Here is a 19429-nt window from a genome sequence, read left to right on the forward strand (position 1 = left end):
CCTTAGAATGGATTGAAGAAATCTGTTCATTAGGAAGTTTAGTTTGCTCTGATTCTAGTTCAGCGTTACATTCATTCAAACACCATCATTCAGACAGCAGACCTGATATATTAGTAGAAATTCAGCAATTATTATTTAGAATTCAGGCAATGGGATTAAAAGTTTCTTTTATATGGTTTCCTTCTCATATAGGAATAAAAGGGAATGAGATGGCAGATAAATATGCAAAACAAGCAAGTAAGATTAAATAGAATCAGTAATTTAGAAAAATTAAAAAGATTAGAGCAAGATGGCAGAAACAGTGGGTAGAACAAAGAACTGGAAGATGGTATTATAATATTCAAAGAAAAGTAGGCTCTATGAGAAAAACAGCAAGGAATAGAAAGGAGGAAATCGTAATATCAAGATTACACTTTGGCCATGCAGGTTTAAATAGCACATTATTTAAAATAGGGAAACATGCGACAGGGAAGTGTGATTTTTATTTCAAGAAGAAACAGAAGAGCACGTTGTATTACTTTGCATTAAATATGCAACTGAGAGAAATGAATTGGTATATAGATTACAAACAAATACATTAAAATTAAACATAAAAGACCTTTTAGACATGGACTCTAAATCAGGGGGTTATTCTTTATTATTGAGATATCTTAAAAAGACTAATTTGATAAAGAGGATTTAGGGTTTTTTGTTGTAGTAGTAGTAGGATCCAAACTCCATTTCAATTCAGATCCACACTCCATACCAGTTGGTGGCGGTAATGCACCAAAAGTTGTTTGCCAACCGCCATAAAACACAAGAAGAAGAAGAAGAAGAAGAAGAAGAAGAAACAGATCATAATTTGTGATTTATACCTTCGCGCAAGGTTATAAATACAGAAAAAAACATGTTTTTTTTTATTTTTTATTTAAAGAGCGACTGTTAAACTCATCCGGGTCGCTGGGCAGGTTAGCTCCATGCTAGCATGTTCTTAGCTTAGCATCAAGCTAACTCAAGTAGACTTCCGTCGCTTTTCCTGTCTAGTTTTATTTTTGTTCTTTCTGTAAAAAAAAAAAAGCGCTCAGCCGTGATGAGCACCATGGTGAGACTTTTATATGTTTTAACTGTTTATTAGCTAGTTGAGGCTTTACACTTCATGAAATTAAGCGTAGAGTGACGTTATTCAACACTTGTGCAGCTTAAATCAAACATGGCCCTTTCTATCATATGATTTATTTGACTCTTAATATTAGTTGAGCCTGATGTACAGTGTGAGCAGGGCGGCTCATAATAAACATTAACCTACGCTCGGATTTCCCCACTTGTTCTTAAGGTTTATTTAATTTTAGACAATTAAAATTCTGCATTGGGTGTTACCCACTACCTGCTGCTGCATCATGTACCATTGGATTTTTGACAAGATTTAGCTTTAAATTAGACGTTTCCACGGTTGGGTAAAATCTGTTAACCTGCTGTTAACAAAGATCTAAACAACTGAAGTTGCACTCAGATACAAGGTCAAATAAGACTGTTTTTTTTTTAATTTTTTTTTATCCAGCTGCAAGTCTTTCTATACATTTCTCAGTCAGACCATGTATCATTACAAGATGAGTTTGTCTATTTTTTTTTTTTTTAATCTAATCAGTGTTTCTTCTTCACAGATCAAACGGATATTTCTGAGCAGGTTAACGTCTCAGGTCTTGTCCTGCACCAGAACATCACCTCTCCTCTCAGGCTGTTTTCAGCCTCGTTCAGCTCACACACCAATGCTTCAGAGCTGTTGGGGAACCCTCGCGCCTAAAGTCACATCCCGTGTCAGATACTCAGACCTGTCCACGCAGAAATACTCCATCATTTACACCCTGCCACACATTAAGCTCCTTCGAGCTATATCCAGGCTCAAGCTGCTTCAGACTGCAATCACTATGGTCATCTTGCCCCCAGTGTACATCCTCTACTTTCAAGGAAGTGTCTCCTCCTTTCTAGTCAGCTACTCGACTGGGATTGCGCTTTTCGCGGGTGTCATGCTCTACGCGGCCAGTCACCTCTTTCGACGAGTCGTTGGAATGATGTACCTGGATCCGTCCCGGACCACGCTTAAAGTGTCTCACCTGTCTTTCTGGGGCAAGCGTCAAGACGTCTACCTTCGCGTCTCCGACGTGATGACCATCTGGGACACCGGAGACTCTGCAACTGAGACTATTCTGAAGCTTAAGAGATACAGCAGTCCAGAGACGTTTTATTTCTCCACTCGTTTTGGACGGATAGTGGATAAAGACGGCTTTGAAAAGGTCTTTGGAAGTTCAAAATAACTGTTTAACAGGACAGAGTGACTTGACTAAAGTGAATTGAATTATTGTACGAGAGATGTATGCTTTTGCATGTTAAATTATTAAAACAAAGTTGGAAAGGTCTTGGTACAATTTCAGAGGTCCCAGCAGTCTCACAATTTTTAAGAACCAGTGGGTAGTTTTTATTTTATTTTATTTTATTTCCATTTAAATAAAGCTTAAGCAAAGTCTTGCGTTCACTTTGGCTCACCTTCTCATAAAGAATTACAGTTTGATAATTACAGATCAATAAGATAACAGCCACATTGAGCTCAGAGCTGCTCAAAATGCAGTCCTCATTAAAAAATCAGTGTATGTGAAATCACAAAGGACAGCTTAAATGTAACACTTTGCTGGATATGACTTTTCTAGTGACATGTTCTGGCTCTGCATGTCTGTTGAATATTTGGTCAGATGAACTCTTAAAGCCCACATCTAAAGTGTTTCTCTTGTAGCTAAGTTACTAAAAGTCACGAAGAGTAGTGGGGACACTATGCAATGATAAAGAAATGACAATGTTTGGAAAATGAGGGTAGATTACAAGATATCACAATTTACAGCAATATTATTGGCAATTAAATACAATATTTTTTATGAAACTGTGCACCCCTAAGCTAAGTTATACCAATTTTCTTTAATTTCCTTATTTATTTCAGGGAGTGGAGCCTGATTTATGTTTTCATTTACTGCTCCAACATAGCTGCCCTTGCAGCTCTTCCACAGGGTTGGGTATTAGATACCATGAATATAATTGCGTTTGATGAAAACATGACAAGTGGTTCAGAATATAACTTTGATTTAATAACTTGTTTATTTCAAAGGTCCTTCTTGCAAAACTTTTCTGCTGCATAAAAGCGTATAAATGAATTAAATATTTATGGGAAAGTATGGGAAAATCAAGAGGAAGAGCAATGGGAACAAACTGATCACTGTTTGGACACTGGATGACTTGTTGAATGTGAAGAACTTTATATTAGTGAGCAACCCAAAGGTTTATTTCCCAAGTGTCAACAAACAGAAAACTCAAGACAGTCGTGTTACCAGTTAAGGAACTTCAAACTTACCCAGCTCACAGTGCCGGCCTCCACCCGTCAGTGGATCACCTGATTATTGAAACTTTAATCAGGTCTGCAGAAAGGATCATCAGGACTGGCCATGGCTTCTACAGGTCTATGGTCAGGAAACAGGCCACAAATATCTCTGCAGACGCCACACATCCTGCAAACTGCTTAGACTTTTACCTTCAGCTCGGTGCTACAGAGCGCTTTTTACAGTAAACCAGCTGCCACAGGATTTCTTCCCCCAGGAACACAATAAACACCCCACAGCGTCAGTAGACAGCTACCCCACTGTGAAAAAATAAGCATATCTGCACTAACAACCTGTCCTTTTAAAATAATAATAAAAAAATGGCTGTACATACACATAAGTACTGTTCCCTTTAGCTTTTATTTTATTCTCACATTCCAAGTCATTGTAGCCATTCAGATCCACACTAAATTTAAGTTTCCCACATTTTCCCTGTAGAGTTTCAATCAATGAACTCTCAAGGAGATGGAGGGTATTAAACTATGCTAAACTTTATTAAACAATAATCATGATCAACCCGCCATAAGTCCAGCAGCATTCATTCAATAAAATTGAATTGAACTTTTTGTCCAAGCAGCGAAATATGGAGAAACAGCGCCCCCTGGTGTCTCCAATGAGTAACAATCAAACGAGGTCAGAAAAAGCGACATCTATGCAAAGAGACATCTTTTGGCTGGCAGACATTTTTTTATTTTTTATTTTCCAAAAACAAAGTACATTAAGAAACATAAAAATTAACACCAGTTTGTGGGAGACAGACCATCTGTTTGGTACCAATTTACAACCTTAAAATCAAACATAGAATTGAATTATGTTTATATCTTCTGATAAATAAAGGCACATATTTATTTTCTCCTGCCTGTGCAATGAAAAAAAAAAAACAGGTAAGTTGAGCTGTGCTCATTTGTGTTGTAGGAATACAAATGTTTAGTAAGTTGACACCATGTGCACTGCTTCTTTGAATGTTGACAATGTAGCCAAACCTTTAGTTTTTCTATAGATGACAAAAATAAAGCACCTTGGGGGAAGATTTCTCTGTAACACACACATGTGCAATATCAGCAAAGCTCTTTCTAGTCTAACTCCAGTCCCACTTTACTCCAAAAAGTATGATTAAACAAATGAACCATTTAAACAGTGCTATTAAAAGGAGTGCATGGGGTAAAGTGGCGAATGAGATAAAAACTAAGAAAGGCAACAATTTGCCGTGACAGCCGTTTTCTCCTCGACTTTATCAAAAGGCAGATGAAGGTTGTCTAAGCTTACAGAAGGTACCAGGCGGTAAAGCCAGCGAAGAGAGCAACCCAGGCAGCCAGAGCCACCTGACAGGGCACATGACCCACAAACATCTTGGCTAGCTGGAGCGCATAGGTCGGATTCCCACTGGCAGCTATACAGAGCAGAGGGAGAGGGTCAGGCACAGGGATCAGATCATTCAAAATGTCAAATAAAGGAATGAGAAAAACTGCTTTTATGAGCTTTTGACAATTTCTTCATTGGTTTTACATGTATTGTCTTATATGGCACCAATGATTTTAGTCATCCAAGAGGTTTGTTAATTCCAGCAGTGATTTACCATTGGGTCAAACATCAAGCCTAGTCCACACGGCAGAGCAATAAACCCCATTTACTCACACTGTTTGGTGCTTACTTTACAATCCCTTAAATAATAACATTCTCCATCTCCACAGCATTAAGCTGCCATCACGTTTTACCATGAAGATGGTGTGTTCAGGGTGATGCACAGAGTTAACTTTCAAAATATACCATTTTGCATGTAGATTAAAGCAGGGTTCCTGCACGGTTTCTTAAAATAGCATCCAGACGGGTTCAGACTCATCTTTCTAGAGTTTGGAGTGTTTTATGGTCACTTAAAAAGATAACATGGATATTCGTTTACAGACGCTTGTTGTAAAGGTGGAACATGGACAAACACAGAAGTGGAAGACAGAATTGTAAGGAAAGTAAAAAAAATAAAAAGGAGGATGGAAGTGAGGAAAGAAAGGAAGAACAAAAGAAAGGATAGAGAGAAAGGGAGGAAAGAAAAAGACACAAGGAAGTTGAAAAAGGAAGACGCCTAAGTAGGAATGAAGGGAAAAAAAGAAAAGAAGTAAGTAAGTTAGTACACAGGGAGATACAGAAGGATAAAACGAATTACATTTAGACAGAAAATGGTTTAGAAACACATTTCCCAGATTTATCCAGACCTCCAAAGTACAGAAATCAAACCCTGTACTTTCTAGACTGCATAAACTCTGCTGAAATCCCCACAGAAAACTGTATTTACTGATATTTCATTATACTAGATTTTATGAAGAAGTTTTCTGAAAAATGGGGAATGAGAAAAAATGCTTAGCAAAATATTTAGTTTTTTTTTAAAACTATGTGATCTTACAAGTTGCACATCTTGAGGTGGATTCATTTGTTTTCTGCATACAAAATGTTTATTATATTGAGACTATCTGCACTTCAACATGGCCATGTAACCAGTGGATCTTTATACGATACGTTTCTTTTTAATGTTTGTGTACATTTTGTCTATGTCATTAGTCTGAAGATTTAGAAGCTGAAGATTTGAGTGTTTATTTTCGTTTAAAAATAAACTATAAATACCACCCAGAAGCCATAGTTGTGAGATTTAACAGTTTTACTGTTTAACACATGCACACACATTTGTACAGAGTTTTCTTCTGAAGCAGTGAAATACTATCCAGCATTACAAAACCAGTTTCCAATAAATACAATGTAGGATTTTGAACTAGATGGTTCAAGTTAAAGCGTTTAACTTTCCTGGAGATGGCAGAGCTTCTCGTAACTGCGTGTCCACAGAATACAGCATCCAAAAAAAAAAAAACATACAAGCACCATGGAGGAAGATTTCACCTCTTTAGACTGACTCCAGTCTCAGAAACAGAAAGTCATTAATCAAACAAACCATTTTAACAGAGATATTAAAATGCTACAGTAAATGCATAGATGCAGGGTTATGAGGTCAAACCAAGAAAGGCAACAATTTGCCGTGACAGCCGTTTTCTCCTGGACTTTATCAAAAGGCAGATGAAGGTTGTCTGAGCTTACAGAAGGTACCAGGCGGTAAAGCCAGCAAAGAGAGCAACCCAGGCAGCCAGAGCCACCTGACAGGGCACATGACCCACAAACATCTTGGCTAGCTGGAGCGCATAGGTCGGATTCCCACTGGCAGCTATACAGAGCAGAGGGAGAGGGTCAGGCACAGGGATCAGATCATTCAAAATGTCAAATAAAGGAATGAGAAAAACTGCTTTTATGAGCTTTCTACAATTTCTTCATTGATTTTTACATGTATTATATGGAAGCAATGTTTTTAGTCATACAAGAGGTTTGTTAATTCTAGTCGTGATTTAAAAATGGGGATGAACGTCAAACCTAGTCCCCACTGCAATACCTTGTAATCTTTTTAGTCGTTTAAAAATATAAAATGGATAATTTCTACAGAAGGCAATCTTTTTTTTAAAGTATGTAACCTGAAAAAAAACTCAAAACTGGACAACAGAATAGAAAGGAAGGAAGGAAGGAAGGAAGAAGGGAAAGGTAGGACGCATGGAAAGAATGGCACATGCAATGGAGGTAGGGCAGAAAGAAAGATAGGAAGGCAGGAAAAAGAAAGAAAAGAGTACAAAGAAAAGAAGGAATAGTGGCAAAATATGAGAAGATGAGGAAGGACAAAAACGGGAAAAGAAAATGAGACAAAAGGACATAAGGAACCAAGTGTGAGTGGTCTGAAGAAGGGAAGGAATGAAACAAGAAGGAAAAGAATGACATTTAGACAACTGGATAGAAAATATTGTTTGGAAATTCACATTTCCCCTACTTTTATTTTCTTTTTTCAGGACCTTTCAGACCTTTAAAACACTAAGATCAAATCTTGTACTTTTCTTGTGCTGCCTACAAACCCTGATGAAATCCAGATATTTGATTTTACCACATTTTATTCAGGGGTTTCAGAATACAAGCGGCTGAATAAGAATAAGAACTGAAAACTTTTTATATCGTCATTTGTAAAAACACGTAAAACGTCTCTATTTGCTCTGTTTTGCTGATGCTAACGGTCATCCCCTAGTTTCTGTTGCTCTAGCGTACACAAAATCCCAACGTTTGAGTTTATTGTTGCCGCATCACAAACGTTGACGAGGGATGGAAACCTTCGCAAGGCTTTAGCTGTTAGAAATAAAAAAGTTACACTGCAAAAATGAACGTAGAAGATGGACTGCTTCAGTAGAAGTGATGTGGAGCCAAGGCAGGCAACTGTGTGGTGCATTGGGTTTTGTTTTCCACTAAAGTAATGCAAAGATATCTTACCCATTTTAGCTGCATAGTACGGACACTTGTTGAAATCATCTTCTTGAACGACCTCTGCGTGACCGTGTCCAAAACCTTCCTCTTGGACTTCCTCTTTGACAGCATTCCCAACTTCTTCAAGCTCTGAGAAGACCTGTTTCAAGCATTAATAATCCCACTGTTAAAGTCAAATTCTAGTGAACGCTTAGTTTCATCCTCCACACTCACCCACCATCATGTTGAATCCAAAGGCCCGGTTGGACTCGTCCACGATCCTCTGTTTGGTCTCCGTGTCCAGCTCCAGCTCGTTCATCCTGCTCCTGTAGAGCTGCTTGAAGCCCCTGTGGCTGCTGATTCCCTCAAACTGGTAGAAGTTCAGACCCTCTCCTGTGGCTGGCAGCTTCAGAGCCCTTTGGGCCACTTTCTTGAGGATCTGGCCTCCCGAGAGATCTCCCATGTAGCGGGTGTAGGAGTGGGCCACCAACAGCACCGGGTCCTTCTGTCCCACCTCGTGGATGCGGTCCACGTAGGGCTTGGTGCCCGCGGAGAGGCTGACCTGCAGAAGAGAACGCAGCCGTGAAAAAAAATGTGCCTTTCATCATTTGGTAGTGGAACTATCTCATGTGAACACATTATTTTTCTAAATAGTAATAGTAATATAGTAATAGTAATAGTAACAATAGTAATATCATCTTTATTGTCATTGAAACATACATTGAAACATCAATTACAATGAAATTTGTTCTCTGCTTTTAACCCATCCCCTTGGGGAGCAGTGGGCTGCCACTGTAGGGCGCCCGGGGAGCAATGTGGGGTTAAGGGTCTTGCTCAGGGACCCAGAGTGCAGGCACTGGGGATTGAACAGGGTACATGCATCCTTCTCTGAGTGCAAGCGCGCTGCTCTAACCACTAGGCCACCACTCCCCTGAAATGCAATATGCAATAAGCTCTAAAGTGGAATCTAGATGAAAACAATGTGACTTAAATTAAAAAAAAGGAAAAATGAGCCACTGGAGCAACTGTGTTAAAACTGTGCTTTTTGCTCACTTGGCTCTCCCAGTCCTCTCCATAGAAATACTCCAGGTCTCGGGCCAGGGCCTCGCGTCGGTGCAGCTCCGTAGGGAAGTAGATCGGAGCGATGTGAGGGTGATCTTTATTCTTCTCGATCTCCTCCTCCATGGCCGAATACACGAAGTACAGAGCGGCTGTGCCTCTCTGATCGAATAACAGGAAACAAAAAAAAGGAACTTAGAACACCTTAAAAAACATTAAGCGTGATTTTCATGTAGTTTTATGTATTTTTTTCCTTCTTTATACATTATTTGAAATGCTACTGATTTAAAGGCATACTATGCAACATTTTTCAGTTAATTAATGTGTTCCATACCGTTTTGGATGATTAAATGAGTCATTTCAGGTCGAACAAAGGTTTTCTTGGCCGCACTGGGGGTCTGTGGGGGAAATACCGCACTTGCAATTGCAGGAGCCCTCGGCCCGCACACACAGAAGTCTCGCTTTACGGCGAGAACTCCATGTGTTTTTGCCCTGCCATTCACTATATGCACGCGCGGAAGCAACAACAAAGAACCGCGTGTTAACGTCAAATAAACATGCAAGCATATCGAGTTTTATTATTATTATTATTATTATATATATATTTTTTTTATGTTGGCGAGACGCTACCGCCGCCGCCGCCGCGGTAGCGTCTCGCCAACATAAAAAATAAATAAATAAATAAATATAAATAAATAAATAAATAATAATAATAATAATAAAACTGGCGAGGCGGCCGCCTCGCCAAGATAGCGCTGCGGGAAGCTTGATTTTCATACTTTCACTGTGTTAGTCATTGTTTGTACTGCCGTTTTTTCCACTTTTGCGTTCGCCTGTCTGCTAAGCTCAAAACAACCGCGCCTGGCTTGATGGAGAAACCAGAACAGCTGAGCATCTTTATGACAGTACACTTTTACTTTCGCCCTCTGGGGGGAGCCTCGCTGGAAAATCAACCCCGGTTGCATAGTATACCTTTAATGTGACCGTTAATGTGACCGGTCCAACGCTAATCATCTTAGGGTTTTACTTCATAATGCACATGTAGTACTAGTAGTCACTCTTAGTCTCTTGCTTTTTTTTAGACCATCGCTCCAACACAGATCCAGGCATCTTTAAATCCAAGCTTCATAATTATGTTTTCAGGCAGGATTTTAATACCAACTGGCATTGTGGCATTTTATCTATGATTGTGATGTTTCTGTTGTCTGCTCTTATACTTTTGTGTATTGGGATTTCACTGTGGTCACCTTAATCGGTCGTTTTAATGCGCTATATACATCCATCAATCGTTCCCTGCTTGCCACAAGGCCTGTATAGGATACAGCCATGCTATGGAAGAAGGTGCTCTTAGCACTACGTACAAAACCCTGCCTGTGCAAGTGGAGGACTAACATTGCAACGCTTTGGAAAGTCGAACAAGATGCTTCCCAGCTTCGCATTGAGGCAGTCGGAACCGCTGCCTTGCGTTTCTTTAGCGCAACAATAAGTTTAGTAAACGGCAGCCGGAGTTTAATAGGTGCTCAACATCTGGTGCTTTGCTATTCCTGGAGGGATGGAAACTAAGGACCTTAAGGAAAGAGCTAAATCAACCAACTTTTAGAATTAATTAAATATGTCATTTTCACAGATGTGCGTGAACATGTGCCAAATGTTAGACATTAAACTTTAATTGTTGGATCTAATGCACTTTTGATCCCTTGATTCACAGAAATCTTAAACTGCATAGGTGCAAACAGTAAAGGCTGTTCAAATTTAAAACAATGAATTGTAGGTATGGAAGAGTTTTCTGGCTTTAATGCCGGATATCGCTTGGAGAGGGTTTGTTACCCAATAAATACCTTACAAATTTCAGAGCGCCTCTGCTAAAGACTCATGGTTATCTGCTAAACCTAGATCAAGCTACATTAACGGCTAATGGCTTAAAAAAACAGAATTGTGAAACTGAAAGGGGGGTTATAAAGTATATGCAGACAGATACATTGTGAAAATGTCCAATTTATTTCTCTATCAACTACACCAGGGGTGCCAGAGTCTATTCCTCAAGAGCTACAGACCTGCAGCTTTTAGATGCATCTCCTCTCCAACATCCAATCCAGGGAACCTGAATCCAAAGACTGAATTCAGTCATCGGATTCAGATGGTCATCTCTCCAGAAGCCATGTTACCTTTCATCTAAGCCATTCATATAAATCAAATGTATTGGAGAAGGGACGCATCAAAAAGTTTCTAGACATTAGCTCTGGAAGACTGGAGTTAGGCACCCCTGACCTAAAGCATCACTTCATAAAGATTGTTTTGATTGTCAGTATAAATTCTGTTATCCGGGTCATAGCAACAGCTAACGGGTTTAAATCAGCTTGTTTGTTGCCTCTGATTTAAGCCTGTTTGCCAGTGTTTTGATTATTTTTTGTTCAGCCAATTCATTTTAATCTAAAAAGCTGTCAATTAAAGACTTTTAAAGCAAATAAAAGAACCATGAACCAAAGCATCAACATAATCGGTGTTAAATCAGATCCGTCTTCTTTTGGCTTTAGCATTTCTAAAATGGAATGGTTCAGATCAGTGGCCTCAAACAGAAGTGGGATTCGAACCCCCACCTCCAGGAGAGATTGTGACTTAACATAGTGCCTTAGACCGCTCAGCCTGTGAAACGCAGAGACGAATTTCCTCTGTGGGACTATAAAGGGATCCTTTCATCCAATTTGACTGAGCTTGAGCTATTTTAAACTTGCATACAGCTGAAAACAACCGAATGAAAGTTTGTAACTAGTATAAACCAGTTTCTTTTTATGAAGAAACCTATAAGAAAAACACTGAATGCTCTAAAAGAAAGAATCCCCCTTTTCAATCTAAGGTACTGCGTATTTTGAACAATTGTAGCGAGTATCTACACTTTGCAAACCAACCTTAAACAGCTCCCTAATGATGCGGCCCCTGAGAAAATCTTTGACGAACTGACAGTTCTCTGCTCGGTCGTGGGCCTCCTTGGTACCCTCAGCTAACATCTCCGACAGGTCGGTTGGACTATTCGAAACAGACAGAAATGCAGCACAGGCATTGTTAACATTTACAAACGTTCCCATAACGCTGAGATGTCAGAATCCCAGCTGTCGAGGATATGTCTGTACCTAAGATCGTCATCGTCGTCCACAATAATTCGGGCTCCTCCTTTCTTCACTCCATTGGCTTTAGGCTCAGACGTTAAATTATTATCCATCTCTCTGTTTTCCAGAGTTTTCCCCTTAATGAAGAGGGGGAAGATAAGATAAAGATGTAACAATCAATCAAAAATTACAAAATACTACTACTAATAATAATAAATTTATTTATTTATACATACATATATATACACACATATATCTATCTATCTAGAATCATATATATATATATATATATATATATATATATATATATAAAATATAATATATATATATATATATATATATATATATATATGTAAAAGTGCCGTTTGCATGTGGAAAATACAGCTTTTAAAAGGACATTTATAAAAGGTACTATGGACAAAACAGCTTTCATGGCTGTTGCCACACTGGAATCCGAACCTTTGGTATTCATTTTGGAATCCCGACTTCTTTGCCTGTGTTAACTTGAACGCTTTTTACTCGGGTATACCCCATTACCAGGTCTTATTTTCAAATACGAGGCAATAGAATGCAACATCAGTGTCTGTGTCACACTAAAGGTGCTTCACACATACGTACACATGGCGGATGACGAATGTGCGCAGCGCTGCATGCTTGAAGGGATAGCTGTTTTAGTTCAGGATAAATTACTTTTAAACTTTAACTTTTACATGGCAGTGGAATCATTTGAGAGCATTCCATCCCTCTGTGCCCAGACAGCAGGATTTTAGAAACAAAATGCTGTGTCTTGAAAGCCAGTGTTGCCAGTTCTTGAGAAACAAGCAACCAGCTCTTAAGTCAACACCTTTGTAAACAACAGTGTAAACGAACAAGAAGTCACTTATGATAAGCGGACTTGGCAACACTACTGGAAGCCTAGAACACAATGCAGGACTGAGCGGTCCCCTATGTCATCACACTCTTTAACAAACGTGCAATAAATCATGACTTTTTGGGTTAGTTATCGTTGCAACATCAATAAAATCAATAGTTTTTAATGTAAACGAGTTTTAAATTGAAAAGCAGAAATAAAAATCGGTTTCTTAATTGCTGTGTAGAAACATACTTTTCCTATCCTATACACACACTGCAACTTTGGGAAAAAACAATAAATCAAGCTTATTGTCCTGTCAGAAACTATTTCCATGTTTTTGGATGTAGTTTTGTTCACTGTTTGATTGCAAGAGCTTTCCCCTGTGTGGGATAAATAAATGTATTTTATTTAACAGCCAATGCAAAAGCAAGTAATGATGCATAAACTGTGAAAAATTTATTTTTGGAAGTTTTTCAAATAAAAAATAAAAAAAGCCATTTGAGTAAACTGTGAAGGTTTCACCAAACAAGAACACTGTAAAGTATAACAATGAGTTAATATGTTGCTGAATAAAACAGAATTATTCATTTCCAACTGATTTATTGGGAAAGCCTAACAACAAATGTTTTTGGGTAATTTGGAACTATACTTAAAAAAGTAAATATGAGACGAGCTGCATCGCGCAACGCTCCTCGGGCTTCCAGTTCCCCGTTTCACGACCCCTCCCACAACCCACAATCCTCCACACAACTACCACCAGGATTCCTCCAATTTCTGCGGGAAACCCTGACAAGATTTAACCCCTCCTACACTGAGGAAACAAGAAGGGAGGGGTGAGCATCCATGCACCATGGATATGCAAATTATCACGATTATTTTAATTAATCGTGCGATTAATTAAATTATTTTGTGATTTATTGATAACCGTGACAGGCCTAATCGGGGTTTCCGAACAAGCGGATTTAAAAAAACAACCTCTGCACAAACACGGAAGGTGACGACCACAACGCTGTCATTACCTATAAGTTAATTTAATTTCTATGATATGCTTGTAGCCAATCAGAGTGAAGTCAACTAGGTAGAGCTGCATATCATTACCGCAACCAACCCTTTTAATGCGGAGGGACATTTGTCCTGACAAAACAACAAGCTGACGGTATTTTTTTTAAAGGAAATTCTTTGGAGAATTTACATATGCAGCATTATCAACTACCTGAAATAGTTTATACATATGTAACAACCATAATTGTGTAGTGTCTCTTTAAGATACTATAGTCTCACTAATGACGTCATATGTATGCGCCACTGGTTTTTCTCTGTAGAGAGTGTGGGATATATATATATATATATATATATATATATATATATATATATATATATATATATATATATATATATATATATATATATATATATATATATATATATATATATATATTAAACGGATACGGTCATGTTAGCACTCTAATTTTTGGTGACGTTAAGGGTTGTTTGGACTCTGCTAATTTCATGTCTGATAACAGAACAGCCGTTCAACTGGGAATTGTAAGGTTGGTGAAGAGAGTTCATTAAAGGACAGCACTGTGGAATTCCCAGTACCAGTGTGATTGTGAGTTTTTGACCGTCCTGATGAGCCTGTGCCTCCTCTCCTCCCTTCCACACAACCCAAACCGTTACGCAGTGACGTCACGGCAACTTCAAGGTTTTACTGAGCCCCTATCCCCTGAAAGTGAGGCTTTCTTCACCTTGCTGACCTCGCTGCCATTAAACTTCTCCAGCCAGAACAGGCGAAACTTGGGTTGAAAGCCAGCGGCCAGCTGGCACTCTGGGTCTTCCATGAGGAGCTGAAACCTTTTCGAGACGCCTGCCAGGAAGGCGTCCACCAGAGGACCGCAGCAAACCAGACTTTTAAACTTCCTCAACCTCATAGCTGTAGCTGCGACAAGTGGCAGAAGGCCACGAGATAGGCATACTCCTCCGCCTGGATCTTATCCAGCGCCATGGCGCCTGCGAAGGGCTGCAGCTTTAGCTGCGTCATCAGCCATCTGCATGGACAGCCTCCCTATCCTATTCCAGTAGGTTGTTGAGGATGATAAGGGAGTCATAGACGCAGCTCCATCTGGTACCGTTGGGGACCGACAGCCTCCTCTTCAATGTGTCAATGATGCCGTCTGCTGCTGTCGTGCTGTTGCTCTGCCTCTGTGCCTTGGCCATGGCCTTCTTGTGGGCTGCCTTGTATTCAGCGCTTTCCAGAGCCTTGCTGGCATCCACACCGGCTAACAAGTTCAATGTGTGGGCTGGGCACCTCATGTGCATGGGCAGCTTTGAGGCCCATGCTGCCAGACCTGTGGAGAATGTCATCAACAGATACTGACTGAACGTCCTCCACCTTCCCAACCTCGGCGTTCGCCCCCAGGTCCTCATCCTCCACGTCCTCTGCGTCTGAATCTGCAGGCATGGGCTCAGGGATGTCTGGCAGGAGTTCAGCATCGGCACCAAACTGTACAAATGCTGTTGTGGTCCTGGTCACTATGTCCTGTAAATGGAATTTGCTATAGACCTCCACCATGGCCTGCGCGAGAACATCAAAGGTGCGCTGTCCCATCTTTTGCAGGTCTTGGGGTCAAGCCAGTGTGCCGTCATCCCCAGGTAGGACCTGTTGTGGGCAGACCAGCAGTTGGCAATCGTCGCCACTCAGGGGATGTCTTCGAGCAAACTGTTTAAAATAATAATAATAAAAAAGAAATAGTAAAGATGTAAAAGTTCAAAATGACAATATGTATACACAATGTTCTAAATGTATAGCTCACAATCAAAAGCCTTACTATCAAGGTTGGATGAAAGTAGTGAACATAGTGACTTTTGTCAGATGGCCAAATGGAATGTGATCATTTGCTTTAGAATATGAATCCTTTACTTTCTCTCAATGGGGGAAATTCGGGTGTGTTGCACAGTAACTATAGAAAAAGCTACCAGACTAAAAGCTATGAGGACCAACTGGGAAAAACTTGTCACAAAACGTTTGAAAAGGTCATACAGCAAGGGAGAAAGAAGAAAGATAGCTCAGCAAAAAAGGCATATTCAGATCAATTATTGGTGTGCAACAAAAACACGTTCCTTCTTTTCTACAAGGCTGATGGGCACTACAATACCCACATGCAGATTAGAGTGCCATAACATGAGGAGAAATATTGGTGGGGTGGAATATTGGCTGACAGGAACATGATTAGGTTGTTTATGCCAGTTATTAAGTTGCTCTGCAGACTTAATCACTGGTATGTACATGGCTTACATGTTATTTCTGATATGTAATAACATTAGGTAAGAAAATAACTGTTTGGGAAGTAAAGAAGCAATGTAACGTAATCCTTTCTGAACTTAAACTCAACACATACCTCGTCAGATACTCCTCCAGTTCTTTGTGGCTTGCACAGATTCTTCTGGCCAGGGAACGACGGGATATGGTCGACCTGCTGGGGTTCAGGATCTTCACAAAGCCGACGAAGGAGTGGGGACTCCACGACGTGCTGCAGCAGCATGTTCTCCACAAACAGGTCCACCATGCTCTTGTCCACTGCGGATTGCGGGGGAACCGACGTCCAGCGGCGACGGCCTCGGCTCCGGTGGACCGTCGGGTGGTTTTTGCCGGTGGCAGCGAGGACTGGCTCTCGGGGTTACTGCTGCCAGCATTCAGCTTGATGAAAGTCAACTCCGCCTCATTTTCAACCAATTAGGCGTGGAAATCAAGATGTTTTATTTCTCTTTAACGAAATACAGGAATGGTGTCGTTGCATTATCGTTCAGTTAGTGGGTTAAAGCTGAAAATGTAACACCTGTTAGTGCTATTGTAGGGGATTGCTATGTCGGTTAAAACTAGACTGATCACTCAGTATAACACGTTCTGAGAAAGTAAACGGCTCTGTGGTCATCTCCAGATGTGTCACGAAAATATTAGCTTTATGTTATTAGATTGTGGCATGTCTGTTTGCTGAAACTAGAAATCCACCTTCCTGAGTCCATCACAGCTGTCTACTTGTTTGTTTTTTTTGTTTTGTTTTTTGTAGACCCGCATGAATGAATCATATAAAGCTGATTTCAAGTGTGGTCAAATGAACATTAAATATAGTTACAGCCAAAATTATCAGATCTAATGAGATTTTAATTCAATTTTAATTCAACCAAGAAACATATTAAGAAAACAAGATGTGTCGCTTTGCAAAAAAATAAAATAAAATAAAAATAGAACAATATATGAGGAGTTGAAAAAAAATCTATTTCATTTCAATTTTATTAGAATAGGATGTTTAGAAACTTTTTTTTTTTACATTAAAGGTTTTATTGATTTCAAGCACTGCAGCCCATTGTTACAAGTGCTGTTATAATAGTCAGACGAAACCGAATTTATGTTAAAACGGCGCGGCAACTTTTTCGCAGGGCGATGACATCACCGGTGACGTCGTTACATGCATGGCAACCAATAACGCGCCTTAATAAACGTCTAAGAAGAAGAAGAAGTTAACGATGATGCGACGAACTAAAACAAAAGTTAGCTCACTCGGAGCCTTGTAGTGGAATTTCGCTCAAATGTACTCTGTGAATGTGGATTTGAATGCGGATAATCATTAGGTTTAGCAATTCTGACGTATTGTTAATCTACAATGCATGTGCCATAATGCGATTGTTTATCTTTTTTTTTATCCATGTGGAATCACAGCGTGTGTAGCATGCAAAAACATTGACATCTGCAGAGAGGGGACAGTTACAAAACTGACACTGCGCGTCATCGATGAGAACGCGTTGGTCTGTGGACGTGTGAACTATCCAAAATGTACGTGTCATGTTATTAAGACTCGAACGTGTGAAATGTATCTTACCGTGTTTTTTGTTGGAAATAAGGAACGGGAAACTTTGTTTACCTTGTTAATGCGCAGCCTGTATTGCACATCCAAACGCAGCAGAGGTTCACGTAAGGAGGAAGAGCTATTTTGAGAATAAGCCAACCAGAAGCCTTCTGGTGAGAAAGAGGGAGATGATTGGTTGAAAGCTACACTAAAAGTGGGTCTAGGCGGGGCATGTCTTTGTCATTTGTCCGCCATGCTGTGAGTGGCAACCCCCCGAAAGTAGGCAAACTGTTTCCCGAAAGAAATAAACTCTAAAATTTAGATTAAACTACTTTTGTAGTGTTAATTTTAGCCCAACTAATCATGTTTACAGAGACAGAAACATAATCAAATAAGAATAACCCTATAACAAAAACTTTAATGGGCTACTTAAAATGAAATAATCTTAAAGGAAAAAAAAACTTTTATTAATCATATTAGAGCTGACTGAAGCAAATATCAACGACAAAGGAAGGCCAAAGTGGCTTTAAAATATTGGCACTTAAATTGAAACAAACAAACAAAAAAAAAAACATCAAGGGTAAAAACTACAGATTTAAATATGCTGTTTGTATTATTAAAAATATATAATAAAACGAGCTCACACTCTCTGGTACAGAAATACAAAATAACAATGTGTGTGATTTTTGGAAATATACATCAAAAATTAATTGTAAGTAACATATTACAGCCAGCTAAATGATATGGATGCTTTTTTGCTATTTACTGTGTGACTACTAATGATTACGGCGTTGAAGGCAGTTTTAAAAGATGTGTCTAATGAAGTATGTACTGGCCTTGTCAAACTGACAATATTCCAGTCACAATGTTGTGTCTTCAGAAGCAATGTGAGGTGCATGTTTTCCTCATGCAGGGAGTGACAGCTGCTGCAGGCTGATCCTGAAAAGAACCAAGCGCAGCATCGGAGTGGATCGTCCCTACGTTTAGAAAACCATTGCAACGCTTCCTGGGGTTTGCTCATTACTATTGTATTTATTAACGACTTCAGCATCAACGCCCCATCTCTTTCTGCCCTGACATCCATTAAAAGATCTTTTGCTGGACCCCAGAAGCTGATCAAGCATTTGCTAAACTCAGGAAAAGGTTTGTCGAAGCGCCTATTCTTATACACCCAGATCCCACACAGCAGTTTACCCTTGAAGGAGATGCGTCTGACACTTGAGTGGGAGCAGTTCTTCCTCAATGTTTTAAGACTGACAATAAAATTCATCCCTGCGCCTATTTTTTTAAAAGATTCACACATACGGAGAGAAATTATAATATTGGAGACAGAGAACTCCTAGTCATTAAATTGGCCCTGGAGCATTGTCGACACTGGTTTGAGGGTACAGAGCTACCAGTACTGGTCTGGACTGATTACAAAAATCTGGCCTACCTTCATTGAGTCAAGAGGCTGAACCCATGACAGTACCATTGGTCACTGTTTTATTAAACCAGACGCTCTGTCCCGCCAACACAGCCCTGATGAAGTCCCAGAAGATCCAGAGCCTATTCTTCCTCCTACTTGCTCCATTGGCTCACTAACCTGGGACTTGGAACGGCAGATCCAGGAGGCCTTTGTGCAAAACCCTGATCCTGTGGGTGGCCCTCCCAACCGACGTTATATCTCCACTGCTGTCCGTTCTTCAGCAATCCAGTGGACCATTAGTTTGCTCAGAAGTCATTTCTGGTGGCTGTCTTTAAACAAAGACGTACTGGATTTCGTCTCTGCGTGCATTCCTTGTGGCTGAAGTAAAAACTCCCATCATACCCCAGCTGGGCTACTACAACCTCTCTCCATCCCAAGTAGGCAAGGGTCCCACA

The 19429-nt window shown here is 39.9% G+C and overlaps 2 protein-coding genes across 3 annotated transcripts; one reads left to right on the top strand and one right to left on the bottom strand.

The window, feature by feature from the left end:
* The first annotated feature begins 787 nt into the window (after positions 1-787).
* tmem186 (transmembrane protein 186) lies at positions 788-2509 on the top strand. Its single transcript, XM_012866991.3, has 2 exons — positions 788-1081; positions 1641-2509. The coding sequence occupies exons 1-2, from the start codon at positions 1070-1072 to the stop codon at positions 2289-2291; spliced, it is 663 nt and encodes a 220-aa protein (XP_012722445.2). The 5' UTR covers positions 788-1069; the 3' UTR covers positions 2292-2509.
* Positions 2510-6027: 3518 nt separating this feature from the next.
* Positions 6028-17738, bottom strand: LOC105929230 (heme oxygenase 2). 2 transcript variants are annotated; one of them, XM_036137319.1, is made up of 7 exons: positions 17642-17738; positions 11897-12009; positions 11675-11792; positions 8763-8930; positions 7948-8271; positions 7737-7869; positions 6028-6600 (listed from the first exon to the last, which is right to left on the bottom strand). In XM_036137319.1, the coding sequence occupies exons 2-7, from the start codon at positions 11983-11985 to the stop codon at positions 6473-6475; spliced, it is 960 nt and encodes a 319-aa protein (XP_035993212.1). In that variant the 5' UTR covers positions 11986-12009; positions 17642-17738; the 3' UTR covers positions 6028-6472. The 2 variants fall into 2 exon arrangements, with proteins under 2 accessions (XP_035993212.1, XP_035993213.1); XM_036137320.1 differs by having other exon boundaries at positions 17600-17683.
* Between the last annotated feature and the right edge of the window lie 1691 nt (positions 17739-19429).

Source organism: Fundulus heteroclitus, chromosome 5 (genome assembly GCF_011125445.2).
Source record: "Fundulus heteroclitus isolate FHET01 chromosome 5, MU-UCD_Fhet_4.1, whole genome shotgun sequence".
Classification (NCBI taxonomy): domain Eukaryota; kingdom Metazoa; phylum Chordata; class Actinopteri; order Cyprinodontiformes; family Fundulidae; genus Fundulus; species Fundulus heteroclitus.